Genomic DNA, 18,691 nt, shown 5'->3' with positions numbered 1-18,691 from the left:
ACATAAGCAAAACTCTTAACACATTTAGTTTATTATCTGAATTCCACAGACCACCTCTCATGTGTTTTCTCCAAGCAGCTTCTTAGAAGAATAAAGAAAATGATAGCTAACATGGGACCTCTAGGGAATTTGCTATTATGGAGAGAAACCCTGTTTTTCAGGAGTTTATATCTCTTTAAAGAAATACTTCCCAAACTTGTCTGACAATAATTACTTGGATGAGTCAACCAGGAATCTGTTTTTAACAAATACTCTAGGTCAGTGGCTTTCAAGCTATTTGAAAAGTAATCAATAAGTTTTATACTGCAATCTGGTATACTTCACATATGAACATATACAACAACAGGAATAACTTAAAAGGCTTAAGTATTGTACTCTGATATATTCTAATCTATTCTCTTTCATTAAGAAAAAAAATGGGCTGGCAACCCAGCAGCTCTGCTAGGTAACTCTTACTAGGCAAAGCCCAAAACCATTGTTCTAAAGGAGAAGGTAGAGGGAATGGACACTAGCATTAAAAATGCTAGCCGTCTTCACCCTCCCTGTAGAAGGAAAATCACTGAGCTATTCCGCAAATCAGACTATCTTAGCTGTTCCTGAGCTAATTACCTGAGGGATTCAAGTAACAGAGGTTTGATTAAATATCTGCATACAGTTAGGTTCATAAGTGCATTTTTCTTTTCCTTTGGGCATGCTGTATGGCTTGTAGGATCTTAGTTCGCTTACCAGAGATTGAACCCATGCCCCCCACAATAGAAGCATAGAGTCCTAACCACTGGACTGCCAGGGAAGTCTAAGTGCATTTTTAATGAGTGTCCCAGTGTACTTAATATATACACTAGAACTCTTTGAACTTTTTTGTTCATGTTCCTGCTAAAGTTAATTCTGAAAAAAAAAACTGCATCCATTCCTGTGTACATTTTTCAACTTTCAGATTTTCATCATTACTATATTTAAATTATTTAACTTTTAGTCTTCGCTTTCTGACTTCTTAAGTTTTTTTATCTTGCTTAGGAAATTCTCTTATCACCAATATTATAAGGATTATATTTTTATTATTTCATTATGTTACTGTTTTCAGCCATCTTCCTTTCTTCTCTGCCTTCCACCTTCCCGCCGTCCCTCCCTTCTCTTCTTTTATCTGTCTATTTTTGGTGGCAGCTGGGTCTCTGTTGCTGCTTGTGGGCTTCCTCTAATTGTGGAGAATGGGGGCTGCCCTTTGTTGGTGGGCGGGGGCTATCCCTGCGGGGAGGGGCTTCCCTTGTTGGGGAGCACAGGCTGGAGGCACACAGGCTGGAGGCACACCGGCTTCAGCAGTTGCGGCTCATGGGCTGAGCTGCTCCGAGGCATATGAGGTCTTCCTGGAGCAGGGATCGAACACATGTCCCCCGCGTTAGCAGGCGGATTGTTAACCACTGGAGCAACAGGGAAACCCCCTCAAGTGATTATTAGTTATAACTTACTCTCTCCTCACTTAGAAGTACCTTATTTAACCTACTGTACTCAGGAACAGTTAGAAAATTAAAAAAAACTGTAATTTCTACATTTTTTTGCCAATACAACATTTTAATGAAATTCATTTACTTTATGTAATTCAAGTATCTTTTTATAAAAGACCTAGAGTTGTAGAATTAGTTAATTCAACTTATATTTTGTAAAACCAGTCACAAACCATAAAACAAGAGATCCTAGGCAATACAGTATAGACATATTTTATGTAAGTAACAACATAGAATACTAATTAGGAGAATTCACAAAAAAAGACCTTGGTCATGGTTCAAAATGTTGGTGAGTAAATACATAAATTTAAGTTAAAATGTGATGTTTAGGATTCCCCAGGTGGTCCAGTGGTTGTGAGTCTACCTGCCAATGCAGGGGACACAGGTTTGATTCCTGCCCCAGGAGGACTCCACGTGCTATGGAGCATCTAAGCCCTTGCGCCACAATCCCTGAGCCCACACCCCACAACTACTGAAGCCTGCACACTTAGACCCACGTTCTGCAACAAGGGAAGCCACCACAGTGAGAAGCCCACACACCCCAACTAGAGAGTAGCCCCCACTCGCTGCAACCGGAGAAAGCCTGTGTATGGCGACGAAGACTCAGTGCAGCCAAAAATAAATTAACTAAAAAATATTTTTAAATGCAATGTTTAAGGTATACGTATATTATCTTTTTATGATCTGCTCCTTAACTTTTTTGATTAACCAACTGTCAATCCAGACTGTGTCAAATAAGACGACTTCTCCTGATTAGAAAGACAACAAAGTGAGTGACATCAGGAATGAAGACAAGATAACAAATCTGCAGCTTTAACATAATGTGAAAGCAGTACCTCTGTCATCAAACAAACAGAAGAAAGACTTGAAAGACAGGAATCCTTAGTGCCACACCTGGCAGAGGGGACACATGCTATGTCATTACTGGCATTTGGAAAAGAAGTCAAAGAGGAGATTTGAGGTCTAAATAGGAAAGTTTCCCAGGGGTTAATGAGAAAAACTAAGAGATCTCCAACATAGGACAATTATGTATGTTTAAGCCTAAACTGTTATTTGCATCATTAACAAGGTGACTTTTTATATAAGATGAATATGAAATATATCTAGAAAATATGTTGTACAATGTTTTTATCCCCATATTATCTATATAATACTATACTTTATCTGTGCGTCAAAACATCTGTATTTACTGACATGCAATTAAAGTAGGTACTGGGAGAACTTCTACCACAATTAGAGAAACTAGACAAAGAAAGAAAAATTGATACTGAGTTGTGACTTTTTGTTGTTTTTAAACAGCCTCAACACATCATGCATGAGGCAGAAGAGGGAAACCCTGGAGAGGAGAACACCACTTCATGAAAATGAAAAGATTCAGTTTATGCGAGAATGCTTCTCCATGTGACTCTATACCTTGGGATAAAGAAGCCTAATTATGCTTAAAATTTGTGAGCTAAAAATTACTCTTATCTAGTATTTCTTATACAGTAGACCTTGGGTGACTAAAAGTGAAATTGCTACTTTGCTCTCTCTGTTTAAGGATATTTTTTATATCATCTCAACAATATGAAGTTTATTCTCCAAATCTTATTACTTTAAAACAACACAATCTCATTTATGTTACCCAAACATATAAATGTTACTCCTATAATATATTATGCATTATAGAAACTAAGGTAAAATATTTAATAATTTAGATATAGAATATTTAGAAATCAAATGAAAAAGTAATTCATTGTTCAGCTTGAGGGCAATATCTATCATTCAAATATAAGAGCAGTCTAGACAAGATTTTGATAATATCAAAGCAGCAATATTTTAAGCCAAACACAAGATTTTAACATAATCATTTAATAAAACACAGACTGTCAGCCATTTCTATAATTGTTTGATGAATGATAAACATATATAGTCTTCTTAAAAATGAACTTACATGATCAAATCGTAGAACAGGTTCATTGGCATTATCAAAACTATATACTTCCACCATTCCATCATCTCTTCCAACAAGTAAATCTTTAACCCCATCACCCACAATGTCAAAGCTGTCAACACACAAAATACCTTTAAAAAAAGGTAAGTGATAAATTAGCAATAATACTGATATTGCAGTCAAATATACTATGAATGAAAAAAAATCTATATATCAGAGTAGAGAAAAAAAAAAAAACAGTAAATTACAACTATGGCAATAACTTCCTAATTCAATTCCCTGTCCTTAATTTCAACCTGTTTCCTGGCAAATCCACTCTCTACGGAGTGTTTTTGTTTTAGTTTTGGTAAATTAGATCACATCATATTACCACTTACAGTTTTCCAATGACTCCCCACTGCACCTAGACTAAAATTCAAACCCTTTACCAAGGCTCCCAAGGACCTACATGACTTGGCCATAGCCTACCTCTGACTTCATTTCATGCCATATTTAGCCACACTGGTCTTCCTTCTGCTCCTCAAACGAATAGAATTTACCTCTGCCTCAAGTTCTCTGCCTTTATTTTTTCCTCTTCCCAGACATTTTTTTCCCTTAAATGTTTTGCATTGTTAACATATTTTCTCATAAATCAGATTTCATGCTGTACTTATAAAGAGCCATCCAAATTTACCAAGTCAGATAAAAATTCCCCTTAGAAAGGTATAAATTCCTTACAAAAAAGGAATATTCTTTGATCTCACTGTACTTCTTTGACTCATACCAAGTACTCCCAAATTCCAGTTAATTCCCTACAGCAAACAATGAAAACTGGATTTGAGCCGAGATTGATGTTATAGATAAACGTTAGCCCATAAAAGCCTATCCATCCCAAATTACTATTAGTATATCCTGTGTGTTCTCAGTAGTTGTGTCTGACTCTTTCTGACCCCTTGGACTGTAGCCCACCAGTCTCTTCTGTCCATGGGATTTTCCAGGCAAGAATACTGGAGTGGGTTGCCACATCCTACTCCAGGGGATCATCCTGATCCACAGATTGAATCAGTATCTCTTATGTTTCCTGCATTCACAGGTGGATCCTTTACCACTGAGCCACCTGGGAAGCCCCGTTAGGTACATCTTACCTTAAAAAGTTACAGCAAAACTGATAGACCTGCTAAATAAACAAATAGTAAATACACATGAGGTGGCTCTGTAAATTGCTAGGTCTGCTCTGCCTTACGGATAAAGGAAACAGGATGAACTATACAATGCAGGTTGGTCTATTTATCTATCTGTCTCTGTGGCCAAGCACCATGCAGCAGGCAGGGTCTTAGTTCTCCGACCAGGATCAAATTCATGCTCTTGGAAGTGAAAGCATGGAGTCCTAACCACTGGACTGCCACGGAATTCCCAGGCTATTTTATTCAATAATCACTAAAATTCAGAATCTGAGTTACATAAAAAACATACCTCCCCTCTTTTTCTCATTTCGAATTTCCCACTTGTGTATTGGTTTGGATGTAGTGATCTGAATAAGCCCAAGTTTTCCATCTGACGTTCCAAACAAAAGGTCTTCTCCAGAGTCACCTAGTTACAGTTAAAGTCAACATATTATAGTTATCTCACAGCTCACACTATTCCTTTAAAATTAAAATACTTTCCTATATATTGGCTTTCATATAAAATCTCATTTAAAATATTATGAAAAGACAGATTTTAATTAATTTACTTATTTTAGAAAGATGGTTATATATTCACAGAATTTTATAACCATAAGAGATGGTTTCCTCATCAAGTAATCTTGAGATGAGGAAACTGAAAAGTCAAGTTCAGTGACTCATTACTGTTAGCTACTGGCAAGTTAGAAGACAACTTTCTCTATTTCAGTTCAAGTTCTTTTTACAGTTTCCCATTTTCACTTAATATATAGTTAAATGATTAAAACCCTGAAACATCTAAACTTAAATAACATAACATTATTTGATTGTCAAAAATTAAATCCTCATTACCGCCATTTCCATTGTGTAGGGCTAAAACAGTAGGTGGGCCAGGAACTTCAATTTCATAGGTCACATCAGATCCCTGAAGGAGAACAAGTATTTTAAAACTAAAACAGAATACAAATTGAAATACTGATAATAAAAGGATTCATAGATAACATCAATATTCATATAAAGAACTCTAGAATAGAACTATTGGGAAAAAAAACAGATTGTGAATATTAACTTTTGTTAGCAAACTTGCACGTTGACTCATTTTACATATATATACATACATATATATATATATATATATATATATTGCCAAGTCACTTCAGTCATGTCCGACTTTGTGCGACCCCATAGATGGCAGCCCACCAGGCTCCCCCATTCCTGGGATTCTCCAGGAAAGAACACTGGACTGGGTTGCCATTTTCTTCTCCAATGCATGAAAGCAAAAGGTGAAAGTGAAGTCGCTCAGGCATGTCCGACTTAGCGACCCCATGGACTGCAGCCTACCAGGTTCCTCCATCCATGGGATTTTCCAGGCAAGAGTACTGGAGTGGGGTGCCATTGCCTTCTCCTATATATATATATATATATATATATATATATATATATATATAAATATAAATAAAAGAGCAAGGAAATAAGTATTTCAAATATTCTCCACTTTGAATAATTTTCATTTTAGGTACTTTGCATGAAAACTTGACACTGGTAAATTTCCCTATCAAAACTTTCTAGGAACAAACTTTTTCTTCTGTCCTAACTTGGGGCACATTCAAACAGACTCAAAGCTACTTCCTAAGGAAAATTCTGTATCTCCAAAACCCACTCTAGTAAGAGGCAGAATTCCTTGCTATTTAGATAAGAAAACAAGTTAAATTCTGTCTTTTTTTCAATTTTGTCACTTATAATGCTTTAATTTGGTGCATAGTATTTGTGAAGCTGTTAAAGAATGAGATAGAAGTATTAAATTCACGTAGAAAAAATACGATAAATCTCTCAATGAAGAAACATTTGCAAAATTACAGTAAATCTGATATACCATTTTGTTTAAAAATTTTAAATACATATAGAATATATGAGTCATATGCTTTATACTGTATTTAGAATAACATTAAGTATTCACAGGTATCTGTATCTAACTATACAAACACAAAACTATATCTAACTATATAAACACAAACTGTTTTAAAAAGGCTACCTTTGGGGTAATGGATTGCATACAGAAGCAGAGGGGAAGTAGGTAAGAAGTGTGCAGGTCAGAGGAAAGACTTCAAGTTTTTACTTTCCACAGTAAGCACACGTGTCACTGGTTAAACAAAGCAGGGTCCTAGAATTCAGTCAGGTCAATTTCTAAATGGATGTGAGTCAGCTCCTATTAAAAGCCTTACTCAAACAACTCATACTGGGGAGCACAGGCTAGGGGAGAGATCAATCATTCATGCTCCTAGAGAGAATCTCGAACATTACCTTAGTCACCCATAGGGGAAAAAAAAGAACTGATGTCTAAACATACAGCTGATTCATTTTGCTGTACAGCAGAAACTAGCACAACATCATAAAGCAAATAAACATCAATAAAAATTAATTTTAAAAAAGGGGGGCTGATGCTAAGAAATGGCCATCTGGTAGTACAGAATAAATAGCTATACTTTTTGTTCAATTGCACTATCATCATCCTAAATTTTGATACAATAATTCATCCATTTACATTTAAACTTATATTATATTTTTGTCATTTACATTTGAACTTTATTTTATGGGTCCTGGGTGTGTGTGTATGTGTGTGTGAGAGAGAGTGTGAACGTCACTTTCGGAATTCTTTGGTGCTCCGAATGTGGTTAGGACATTGCACTTTCACTGCCAAGGGTCTGAGTTCAATCCTTGGTCGGGGAACTAACATCCCACAAGCTGCACAGCAGGGTCAAAAAAAAAAGTCACTTTCAAGAAGACAGTTGTAACTAGTATTATTAATAACAATGGCCTTAAGTAGTTGCTTTAGCCAATCACAGTTTTTAATAGAAATATAAAGATAATAAATAATTTTTCAAATATTTACTGAGTGCTTATTCTGTTCAACATATTGTCATAAATGCTGGATAAACTCAAATGATACAATCTTGATCTCAACTCTCCCTTGTTAAAGCCTAACACCTTCTCCCCAACCCAACTTCCTCTTTTAGTTTGATTTTTGGGGAGAGGGAAGGGTGATAGAAACATTCAGAAAATTAAGATCATGGCATCCGGTCCCATCACTTCATGGCAAACAGATGGTGAAACAGTGGCTGACTTTATTTTTTTTGGGCTCCAAAATCACTGCAGATGGTGACTGCAGCTATGAAATTAAAAGATGCTTGCTCCCTGGAAGAAAAGCTATGAACAACCTAGACAACATATTGAAAAGCAGAGACATTACTTTGTCGACAAAGGTCCGTATAGTCAAAGCTATCGTTTTTCTAGTAGTCATGTATGGATGTGAGAGTCAAACTATAAAGAAAGGTGAGTGCCAAAGAATTGATGCTTTCGAACTGTGGTGTTGGAGAAGACTCTTGGGAGTCCCTTGGACTGCAAGGAGATCAAGCTAGTCCATCCTAAAGGAAATCAGTCCTAAATATTCACTAGAAGGACTGATGCTGAAATTGAAACTCCAATACTTTGATCACCTGATGCAAAGAACTGACTCATTAGAAAAAACTCTGACACTGGGCAAGATTGAAGGCAGGAGGAGAAGGGAATGACAGAAGACGTCACTGATTTGATGGACATGAGTTTGAGCAAGCTCCGGGAGTTGGTGATGGACAGGGAAGCCTGGTGTGCTGCAGTCCATGGGGTCACAAAGACGACTGAGAGACTGACCTGAACTGAGGGTGATAGACAGGAAAAAAAAAATAAAAGTGGGGAAGTAAATGTAGCAAAAGTACTACATTCTAATTAAACTAACTCAGATATCATGTATGGGGTGAAGGGGAGAAAAGTGTCCTTTTTTCCATATATACCTCTCTAAAAACTTGCTAAAGATTTCAACACATTTGCCTCAAGTTAAAAAAAAAAAAAAAATAAGGTTAGCCAAGTAAAACACTAAAAAATTTTCAGATATAATTTTAAGATATTTAAAGTGGTAGTGGTCACTAAAGTAATTTATCTCAATTATACATTCTTCATCAATATTTACATACCTAAATTATGAAAAACTATAAAAATGCAAATAACAGTAACCTGTAAAACTCGGAGTACTCTGTCCTGGCAGGCCAACACCGGTACTTCACGAAGTAGTCTTTCCACTGGAAGGCAGATGACATCATTGATTTTGTCCCCAGAAAGGTAATAATGTTGGTCTTTGCAGTCACAATAATGGTTATAGATGTAACTTGCACTGAGAAAAAGGTCTGAGCCAGATATGTGCCTGAGAGTATGAAAAGTAATTTAAGACATCCACATTTTTAAAAATAAGCATAGGAAACTCCTGAATTATTTTCAGAGATGAAAAGTTTATTTATTTACAGTTTACTATCATTTTATCATAGACTCAGAGAATACTGTTTGTTTTCATTTCCCATACTTATTCTAGCCTTTTGGTATAGCCATGATTTTGAAAGCTGAAAATGAGGTTCTTAAGGCCTCGGACTTCTCAAAAATTGAGTTCAGAAAAACTATAAACAAAGATAGGATAACGGTAATTCACCTGTCTACACCTGGACAATTAATATATCAAAAAGTAGGTTTTTTTTTTAATGTGTACTATGTGCCAAGCACTGTCCTAAGTGACTTAAATATATTAGCTCAATCCTCATAACTCTATAAACTAGGAACAATTATTCTTAGTTTATACAATTATCCCTTTTTAAGGGGAATAATATTAATAAAATGTTAAGTAACTTGCCTAAATGCACAGTAGACAGTAGACTGGATTGCAATTCAGGTAGCTTTAACTCTCCAGTTATCTTTCTTGCATGCTCAGCCATTCGGTTGTGTCTGACTCTTTGCAATCCCATGGACTGTAGCCCACTAGGCTACTCTGTCCATGGAACTTTCCAGGCAAGAATACTGGAATGAGTGAGTGAGTTGCCATTTCCTACTCCATATCTTTCTTACTACCACACTACATAGAATAAGGCTATCTAAATTGAATCTACCTGAAACTAAATAATAAATAGTGGAAAAAAATGATTTCATTAGAATTTTAACTTGAAAAAAGAAATAATAAGTTCATTTAAAATTATATTTAATAAAATTTAGAAAATAATCATAATTATATTCTAATTCTTAGAATGAATCAAGTTTTCATTGGGGGAGGTAAAATATTTGACAAAAATTATATACTAATATATTATTTTCACTAGATAGCTATCATCACTTGTGATCATAAAGAGGGTATTTATTTGAATGTAAATATCTGGGGAGTTCTTTCACTTCTTTTATACTTTGGTTATGAATCATAACTGAATATAAATACTATAAATGTCTTGAAAAGATTTCAATAACCAATTGATTATATATTGATTCCAGGTCAAATTCAATTTCTGACTCATAAAGTATTTTTAGTTGTTTCCTAGATAACCTATTAAGATATGATACTTAATCAGATGTTTGTTACCTATCCAAAATATTGTAATTGGACATGTAAAAATATAAAGAGAGAATAAACATACATAGCTTTAATGCTTTCAGTGAGGTTTGTTTCAAAAGAGAGGAACTGTTTTCCTCTCTTTGTGAAGCCTCTAATTTCAGATCCTGCAGCAATAAAAATTTTCTCCTGGGGTGTATTAAGAGCCCCTCCTAGTTCCAATCTTGCAATCTTCTGCCCAGGTAAAGTCTTGAACACTGTCTGCAAAAATTGTTAAGGGAAAAATTAAGTACACAAACTTACTACAAATATATTCCTTTACCATACAAAATGTGGTGCTTTTAAATTTACAAAAGTTTATAGTTTTACTGTATAGGAACACCTGTAGATACAAATGTGCTTACTTCAACCGTCTTGTGGATTTTTTTGCTAAATATCTTCAAACTTTATGTTTATTCCCCCACATATTTCAATAACATCATTAAAATCTAAATTCTTGCAACTCAAAGTATGGCTCACTAAGCAGCAAAACAGCATCACTTTCCTTATTAGAAATTCAGACCCTCAGGCTCAACTGTAGATCTACTGAATGAGAATCTGCACTTTACCAAGACTCCCCATCTGGTTCCAATGGACATGTTTTTACACTTTAATCATCTTTTTATGGGCTTCCCTGTGACTCAGCTGGCTAAGAATCTGTCTGCAATGCAGGAGACCTGGGTATGATCCCTGGGTTGGGAAGATCCCCTGGAGAAAAAAATGGCTACCTCCCCCAGTATTTTAATCATCTTTTTAAAAGTAATTTCTCATGGTTCCCTCACAATTTTAGAAATTTTAGTAGTATAAACAAAGGACTACAGAATCTACTGAAAACCTGAGTGTATAACTTCATATCTCTCTTTATTTAATTGGAAGTATTTGCATTATTAATTTCTTTTTCCTTACTTTCTATTTTATTATTGGCATCAGTTTCTTCCTTCACCCTCAATGACTTTATACACAGAGAACAAAATATCTGGAAGAATATATGAATAATGGAAACACTGAGTTTCTGATAGTTTTTACCTGCTTCATCTTTTTGCAAATTCCATATAAGGTATAATGAAGATAAGAGTTCACATCTCAGACTTATCACTTTTAAATTATAGTCTATGAATATGATAATATAATAATCACTTCCTTGACTAGGCTATATTAAGTGGTAAAGGTGATGCGATGGTCATTTCCAGGTTGCACTCTGTTATGTAAGACTCTATCTTAGCAGACTGGACAGATTTTTCCATTGGCCTGAAGAAGCAGGTTGCCATGTTGTGAGAGGGCCTGTGAGAAGACCACACAGCAAGGAAGTGTGGGGGCCTCAAATGATGAAAGCAGGCCTGGGCTTATAGACAGCAATAAAGTGGGGATCTCAGTTCAATAATAATAAAGAATTGAATTCTTCAAACAGCCAAGTTTTGGCCTCATGGAATAGGACCCTGAGCTCCAGAAAGAAATTGAGCCTGGCTAACATCTATGTTGCAGCCACATGAGGCCTCAAGGCTGGATTCCTGCCTCTGCGAGATAATAAATGTGTTTCATTGTTAGCCCCTAAATTTGAGGTAATTTGTTACAAAGCAGAAAAAACTAATATATCACCTTAGAATGTCAAAGATGTTTTACAAACAGCTAACAAATGACTCTTATGCTGCCTGAAGTCTCATACTTCATATCACTACTTCCTTTAACCCATTTTTCATTGTGCTTTAGAAAAAGCTTAACCTGGGAGTATTCAAAACATACACATACCACTGCTTCTCCCTTCTTCATGCCAAAGCACATAACTATGCCATCATGATCTCCAACAACCACCTGTAACAGATTGAAGAGAATCTAAAATTACACGTTATTAACTTATATGGGGAAACAAGATCCACAATATAGAAATTATAATTTTTAAAAACAGAGATCAGAAAACCTAGTAAAGACAGCCCTACAAAAAAATATTCACTAAAGAATTATAGGAAAGGGAAAAAGAGAAGCCTGTGGGAGTTGTTAACAAAAGTAGCTGGTTTCCTACAAGGTAAAGAGAACAAAAGAATACAGATGGATATGGCAAGGAGGTGACTTTTTCCCCGTCACCAGGGCATAAGAATGTTGTAAGATTAATTTTTAAAGCATTACGAAAGTAAGTTTGTGACAGACCTATTTGATATATTTAAAAGCTTTTTTTGTTTTTTAATTTTTATTGAATATAGTTGATTTACCTAAACAAAAACTTTTGCATAGCAAAGGGAATCATAGAAAAAAAGAAAAGAAAATCTATCAAATGGGAGAAAGTATTTGCAAATAATATGAGCAATAAGGGGTTAATATATAAACAGCTCATACAGCTTAATATTAGAAACACAACCTGATTGAAAAATGGGCAGAAGACCTGAATAAACATTTTTCCAAAGAGGAAATGCAAATAGCCAACAGGGACATGAAAAGATGCTTAACATCCCTAATCATCAGAGAAATACAAATCAAAACCACAATGATATCACCTCACACCTGTCAGAATGGCAATCATCAAAAATAACATAAATAACAAATGCTGACAAAGATGTGGAGAAAAGGAACTCTTGTACTCTGTTGGTGGGAATATAAATTGGTGCAGTCACTGTAGAAAATAATATTGAGGTTTCTCAAAAAACTAAAAATAAAACTACTATATGACCCAGAAATGCCACTCCTGGGCATATATCTGAAAAAACCAAAAACATGAATTCAAAAAGATATATGCACCCCAATGTTCATGGCACTGTTTATAATTGCCAAGATATAGAAACAACATAAATGCCCATTAACAGATGAATGGATAAAGAATACTACTCAGTCATAAAAAAGAATGAAATTTCCCATTTGCAAATAACATGGATGAACTTAGAGGGCATGATGTTAAGTGAAATAAGTCAGACAGAGAAAAACAAACCATATATCATTTGTATGTGGAATCTAGAAAACACAACAAATTAGTGAATATAACAAAAAGTAGCAGAGTCACAAATATAGAAAACAAACTGCCAGGGGTTGCCAGTTGGGAGAGGGAAGGAGAAGGGGCAACACAGGAGTAGGGATTAAGAGATACAAACCAGTATGTATAAAATTAGGTACAAGGATATACTGTACAACACAGAGAACAGAGCCAATATGTTATAATAACTATAAATGGAATATAATGTTTAAAAATTATTAATCACTATATTGCATACCTGTGACTTACATAATATTATACACCAACTATATTTCAATAAAAAATAAACAAAATAAAATGATCTTAAAAATATTATAAATGAGTCCTAAGACCAAAAAGTTTGAAAAGTGTTGCTTTAGTAGACTGAATACAATAAATGATTATCAAAAATCTGTTGGTTTATCTTGATAAAATGTATTATATGATAATACTGTATTTATTTTGCAGCTATTAAAGAACCCCATTAGTATACTAAGAAATTATATTGTCTTACAGAAATTGCAGGATTAATATTTCTATAAAAATAATCAATATTGTTTGTTAAATATAAAGTTTAAAATAAAAATTACTCTTAAAATATGACAAAGTTTTTAAAAAGTATTTTCTCTACAGCATATTGTGTTTTATATTTCTTTTTTCATATATACAATCTGGTATGCACAAGTACACTCAGGGAAAATTATTCCCAGAAAAATGGAACATAGTTTTCAACTAGTTTGCTAATACTATTTACTGATTGTACATGATACTTATAATGTACAAGAAAATTACTGTATATAAGTGTCCCTTGGTATTCCAACCTCTGTTCAAATTAACAGAAATCCATTTCCACTTTAGCTTTGAAATTAAAATAAAAACCCATCACCCAGTTTTCCAATTATCAAGTGTTTTCCCAATAGTGTTTGATTTGTCATATCCCATGGAGTATTTTAAAAACTTATTTATTTATTTGGCTGCTCCAGGTCTTAGTTGCAGCACACAAGATCTTCAATCTTCATTGGGACATAAGACTCTTTGTTGCAGCATGTGCGATCCAGTTCCCCAGCTAGGGATCGAACACAGGCCCCCTGCATTGGGAGCACAGAGTCTTAGCTACTAGACCAAAGCAAATCCCAGACATCAGATCATTTCACCTCTAAATATTTCAGATGTGTACCCCTGAAGAAAACCATAATCACAATATATTATCACAAGTAATAATTTCTTAAATGGTCTAATCATAAATCTGTGTTCAAATTTCTATGATTTTTTTAAAAAAATGTCTTTATAAGTTGGTTAGTTTGAATTAAAATCTGAAGTCCAAAAAAAAAAAAAAACTTATTAATAAAGAAGGGCATATAAACCTTTCCTCTGTAAGAGCTAGAGATATGGAGGCATCAGTATCTCTACATTACCTTTTGTGTGGCTCTATGTTTTGAGGCAGGAAGTAGCTTCATAGTCTTCTGAGAGGTCACTCCCACCTAAGGAAACACATCAGCTGCCTAGTTAATGTTTTCTAATACATTAATTTGAAGTTATACCTCAAAGATTAAAAGGACCAGCAGATTCTAATCATAGTAAGCCTTAGTTTTGTAATTGCAATTAGTGATATGAAATAATTGTTATCAGCAGTGAATTTATTTTCTAATGAAATATGCCACAAAAGTCAGAATATAGGAAACAATCAAAAACAGTAAAATTCATGCTATAAAGTTGTCAAGTCAAATATAATTATGTGACATTACTGGCAAGGTACTTCACACAAAAAAATTATATCTAGAGGCCTTTTCTTACAACTTCATACGGCTGTTAAAGAAGAGTTTGTAATGAAAAATCTTTAGAAATAGATTATTATTGAAAATGGAACAGAGAAGATTTTTGCTAAGACACCAACATGCTGATGACAATGACATCCAATCTAACTGATGATGAAGATTTTTTACAAAAGGTACAGAAGATGAAAACAGCATGGTTTGCTCAGCAGAGAAATGTCAGTAGTTAGGCATGGTTGGGGGAAGAGAATGAGACCAAAGGGAGAGAAATTGAGACAATAGACCATGAAAGAATTTACATATTGTACATACAGATCTATCCTGTTATTCTGTATTCTATGGAATAGTGTTAAAGTTTAAACTAATCTACTTAGATTTGTATTTTTGAAACATCAGTCTAGCCAGTGTTGTGAAGTATGGGTTGGAGGGAGAGGAGGATGGAGGCTATTATCCAAGAGAGGAGGACTGAACTGGGGATAACAGAGATGGAGGGAGAAAACGTGACAGATTCAACAGATACTTCAGAGACAGAAACAGCAAAATGTGATGACCAGATGGATATGGAAGATATTAAGGTGGGATCATAAGAAACGCTGGGCTGGAAGACACACAAGCTGGAATCAAGATTGCTGGGAGAAATATCAATAACCTCCGATATGCAGATGACACCACCCTTATGGCAGAAAGTGAAGAGGAACTAAAAAGCCTCTTGATGAAAGTGAAAGATGAGAGTGAAAAAGTTGGCTTAAAGCTCAACATTCAGAAACCTAAGATCATGGCATCTGGTCCTACCACTTCATGGGAAATAGATGGGGAAACAGTGGAAACAGTGTCAGACTTTATTTTTGGGGGCTCCAAAATCACTGCAGATGGTGATTGCAGCCATGAAATTAAAAGACACTCCTTGGAAGGAAAGTTATGACCAACCTAGATAGCATATTAAAAAGCAGAAATACTACTTGGCCAACAAAAGTCCATCTAGTCAAGGCTATGGTTTTTCCAGTGGTCATGTATGGATGTGAGAGTTGGACTGTGAAGAAACCTGAGCACTGAAGAATTGATGTTTTTGAACTGTGGTGTTGGAGAAGACTCTTGAGAGTCCCTTGGACTGCAAGGAGATCCAACCAGTCCATCCTAAAGGAGACCAGTCCTGGGTGTTCATTGGAAGGACTGATGTTGAAGCTGAAACTCCAATACTTTGGCCACCTCATGTGAAGAGTTGACTCATTGGAAAAGACCCTGATGCCGGGAGGGATTGGGGGCAGGAGGAGAAGGGGATGACAGAGGATGAGATGGCTGGATGGCATCACCGACTCGATGCACGTGAGTTTGTGTGAACTCCAGGAGTTGGTGATGGACAGGGAGGCCTGGCATGCTGCGATTCATGGGGTCGCAAAGAGTCAGACATGACTGAGCTGAACTGAACGGGAAGTATCTGGCATAAGTCTCAAGTAAAGTGGCAGGATAAACATTTGTACCATTAGCCAAAAGAGGATTACTGGGAAAGGGGATGGAGAAGAGGGAAAGTCTAGGGCTGAAATACTGAGAGGCAGGGTGGTGTAACAGAAAGAGCTGCTGCTGCTGCTAAGTGCTAAGAGATTTTGTTTCAAATAGGAACTGCATCAGTTTGGCTATTATGAAAACTACCTTCTTTGAATCCCTTTGATCGTCACGTACCGACTTTGAGAATTTTTGTGAAGGAAAATATATCTGAAGTTCCAATACTTTGGCCACCTGATGCTAAGAGCTGACTCACTGGAAAAGACCCTAATGCTGGGAAAAACTGAGGGCAGGAGAAGGGGATGACTGAGGATGAGATGGTTGGACATGGGTTTGAGTAAGCTCTAGGAGACAGTGAAGGACAGGGAAGCCTGGCGTGTTGCATGCAGTCCATGGGGTCCCAAAGAATCTGACACGACTGAGCGACGAACAACAATACAATATATGCACAAAAGGGAAACTGAGAATAAACCAGACCTCGAAAACGGCTACCATTGCTTTTATTACGATCCTGGTAGCCAGGTCCAGCTCACAGTACGAAATAAGTGTCTGGCCCGAGGGACACGAGACTGAGTAGAGAAGGAGAGTCAGGAGTTTGAAGCCCACAGGTAGCTGCAGCCAGAGGGGAGGAGAAGGGCCTTGGGGAGGAATCCCGGATCGCGTCAGGACACTCGGAGCATCTTCAGGACGCCGGCACTCCGAGGCGGGGTGGGGGTGGGGGGGGGCGGTTCTCCTTCTTCCCAAATGCCGGCGGACCAGCCCCGATGGCAAGCCTGTGCGGAAGGCGTCTGGAGGGCTCCACTCACACCCACTCCTTCGCCGCTCGGCTCCCACAGACCCCAACAAACGGCAGTGGAAGGATCGAATCCTCTCTTAGAGCGGGGCTCATCTCGCGCAGCGTCCGCCCCAACCCCTCAGGTTTACCTGCAAATAATCCGCTCGGTTTAGATTCAGATCCATAACAGCGGCACGGAGGCGGCGGACAGCGCCAGGCCAGGCTAGGTGGGTCAAAGAGTGTGGTATCCCAGGCCTCAGGGGAAACTGCTAGCGACGCCTTTGAGGGGTAACGCCAGCTACTGTGGGTTCAGTGGGGGATGCAAAGGCGAAGCGTCAGGGCAGCGGCGTCCTGAGTGACGTCAGGACGTTCCTGCGAGTGGGCTCTGGAGGGCGTGAAGCCCCGCCCACCTCCCGACAGACCGCCCACTGACTGAACCCGCTCCAATGAGAGGCGGAGAGGGAAGGAGGGCGGGGTTCAGGAGCCCTGAGAGGAGTGGTTTCCAGGGAGACCAAGACGCAGAAGAGCTACGATGCCACTACTACCCTGAGCCCCAAGTCTTTGTCTTTGTGTGTGGAGCACTGACTTGAAGCCAGGGTAGATTCTGACCTCTTTTACCGCCACTGACCTCTTTCACCGCCACTGGAAAGGCTCCCTCAAAGAAATATGTTTCACCGCCCTAAGAGTCAGTTTACAAGCAGCAGTTCTCAAACTTTTGGCCCTAGGACCCCTTTCAGTTCAGTTCAGTTCAGTCGCTCAGTCGTGTCCGACTCTTTGCGACCCCATGAACCGCAGCTCGCCAGGCCTCCCTGTCCATCACCAATTCCCGGAGTTCACCCAAACCCATGTCCATCGAGTCAGTGATGCCATCCAACCATCTCATCCTCTGTCGTCCCCTTCTCCTCCTGCCCCCAATCCCTCCCAGCATCAGGGTCTTTTCAAATGAGTCAGCTCTTCGCATGAGGTGGCCAAAGTATTGGAGTTTCAGCTTCAACATCAGTCCTTCCAATGAACACCCGGGACTGATCTCCTTTAGGATGGACTGGTTGGATCTCCTTGCAGTCCAAGGGACTCTCAAGAGTCTTCGCCAACACCACAGTTCAAAAGCATTGATTCTTCGGTGCTCAGATTCTTTATAGTCCAACATCCATACATGGCCACTGGAAAAACCATAGCCTTGACTAGATGGACCTTTGTTGGCAAAGTAATGTCTCTGCTTTTTAATATGCTGTCTAGGTTGGTCATAACTTTCCTTCCAAGGAGTAGGCGTCTTTTGATTTCATGGCTGCAATCACCATCTGCAGTGATTTTGGAGCCCAGAAAAGTAAAGTCTGACACTGTTTCCACTGTTTCCCCATCTATTTCCCAAGAAGTGATGGGACTGGATGCCATGATCTTAGTTTTCTGAATGTTGAGGTTTAAGCCAACTTTTTCACTCTCCACTTTCACTTTCATCAAGAGGTTCTTTAGTTCTTCTATGGCTTTCTGCCATAAGGGTGGTGTCATCTGCATATCTGAGGTTATTGATATTTCTCCCAGCAATCTTGATTCCAGCTTCTGTTTCTTCCAGCCCAGCGTTTCCCATGATGTACTCTGCATATAAGTTAAATAAGTAGGGTGACAATATACAACTTTGACGTACTCCTTCTCCTATTTTGTAAAGGACCCCTTTACAAAACTCTTATAAACTGTTGAGGACCCTAA

General features: G+C 37.4%; 1 protein-coding gene across 3 annotated transcripts in view; it reads right to left on the bottom strand.

Annotated features, from left to right (window-relative positions):
* Nucleotides 1-17,365, bottom strand: part of BBS7 (Bardet-Biedl syndrome 7) — a 39,020-nt gene extending 21,655 nt beyond the window's left edge. The window contains exons 1-8 of one of the 3 annotated variants that reach the window (XM_070791008.1): nt 17,137-17,365; nt 14,356-14,421; nt 11,752-11,814; nt 10,052-10,227; nt 8,619-8,805; nt 5,424-5,496; nt 4,885-5,001; nt 3,433-3,563 (exon numbers count right to left, since the gene is read on the bottom strand). In XM_070791008.1, the coding sequence (XP_070647109.1) occupies nt 3,433-3,563; nt 4,885-5,001; nt 5,424-5,496; nt 8,619-8,805; nt 10,052-10,227; nt 11,752-11,814; nt 14,356-14,421; nt 17,137-17,172 (849 nt within the window). In that variant the 5' untranslated portion in view covers nt 17,173-17,365. The remainder of the gene's footprint in view (nt 1-3,432; nt 3,564-4,884; nt 5,002-5,423; nt 5,497-8,618; nt 8,806-10,051; nt 10,228-11,751; nt 11,815-14,355; nt 14,422-17,136) is intronic. The other 2 variants (XM_070791007.1, XM_070791006.1) reach the window with 2 other exon arrangements.
* Nucleotides 17,366-18,691: the final 1,326 nt, after the last annotated feature.

This window comes from Bos indicus, chromosome 6, assembly GCF_029378745.1.
Source record: "Bos indicus isolate NIAB-ARS_2022 breed Sahiwal x Tharparkar chromosome 6, NIAB-ARS_B.indTharparkar_mat_pri_1.0, whole genome shotgun sequence".
In the NCBI taxonomy this organism is placed as follows: domain Eukaryota; kingdom Metazoa; phylum Chordata; class Mammalia; order Artiodactyla; family Bovidae; genus Bos; species Bos indicus.
The sequence above is the reverse complement of the archived record's forward strand: the minus strand, read 5'-3'. Positions and strand labels throughout refer to the sequence as shown.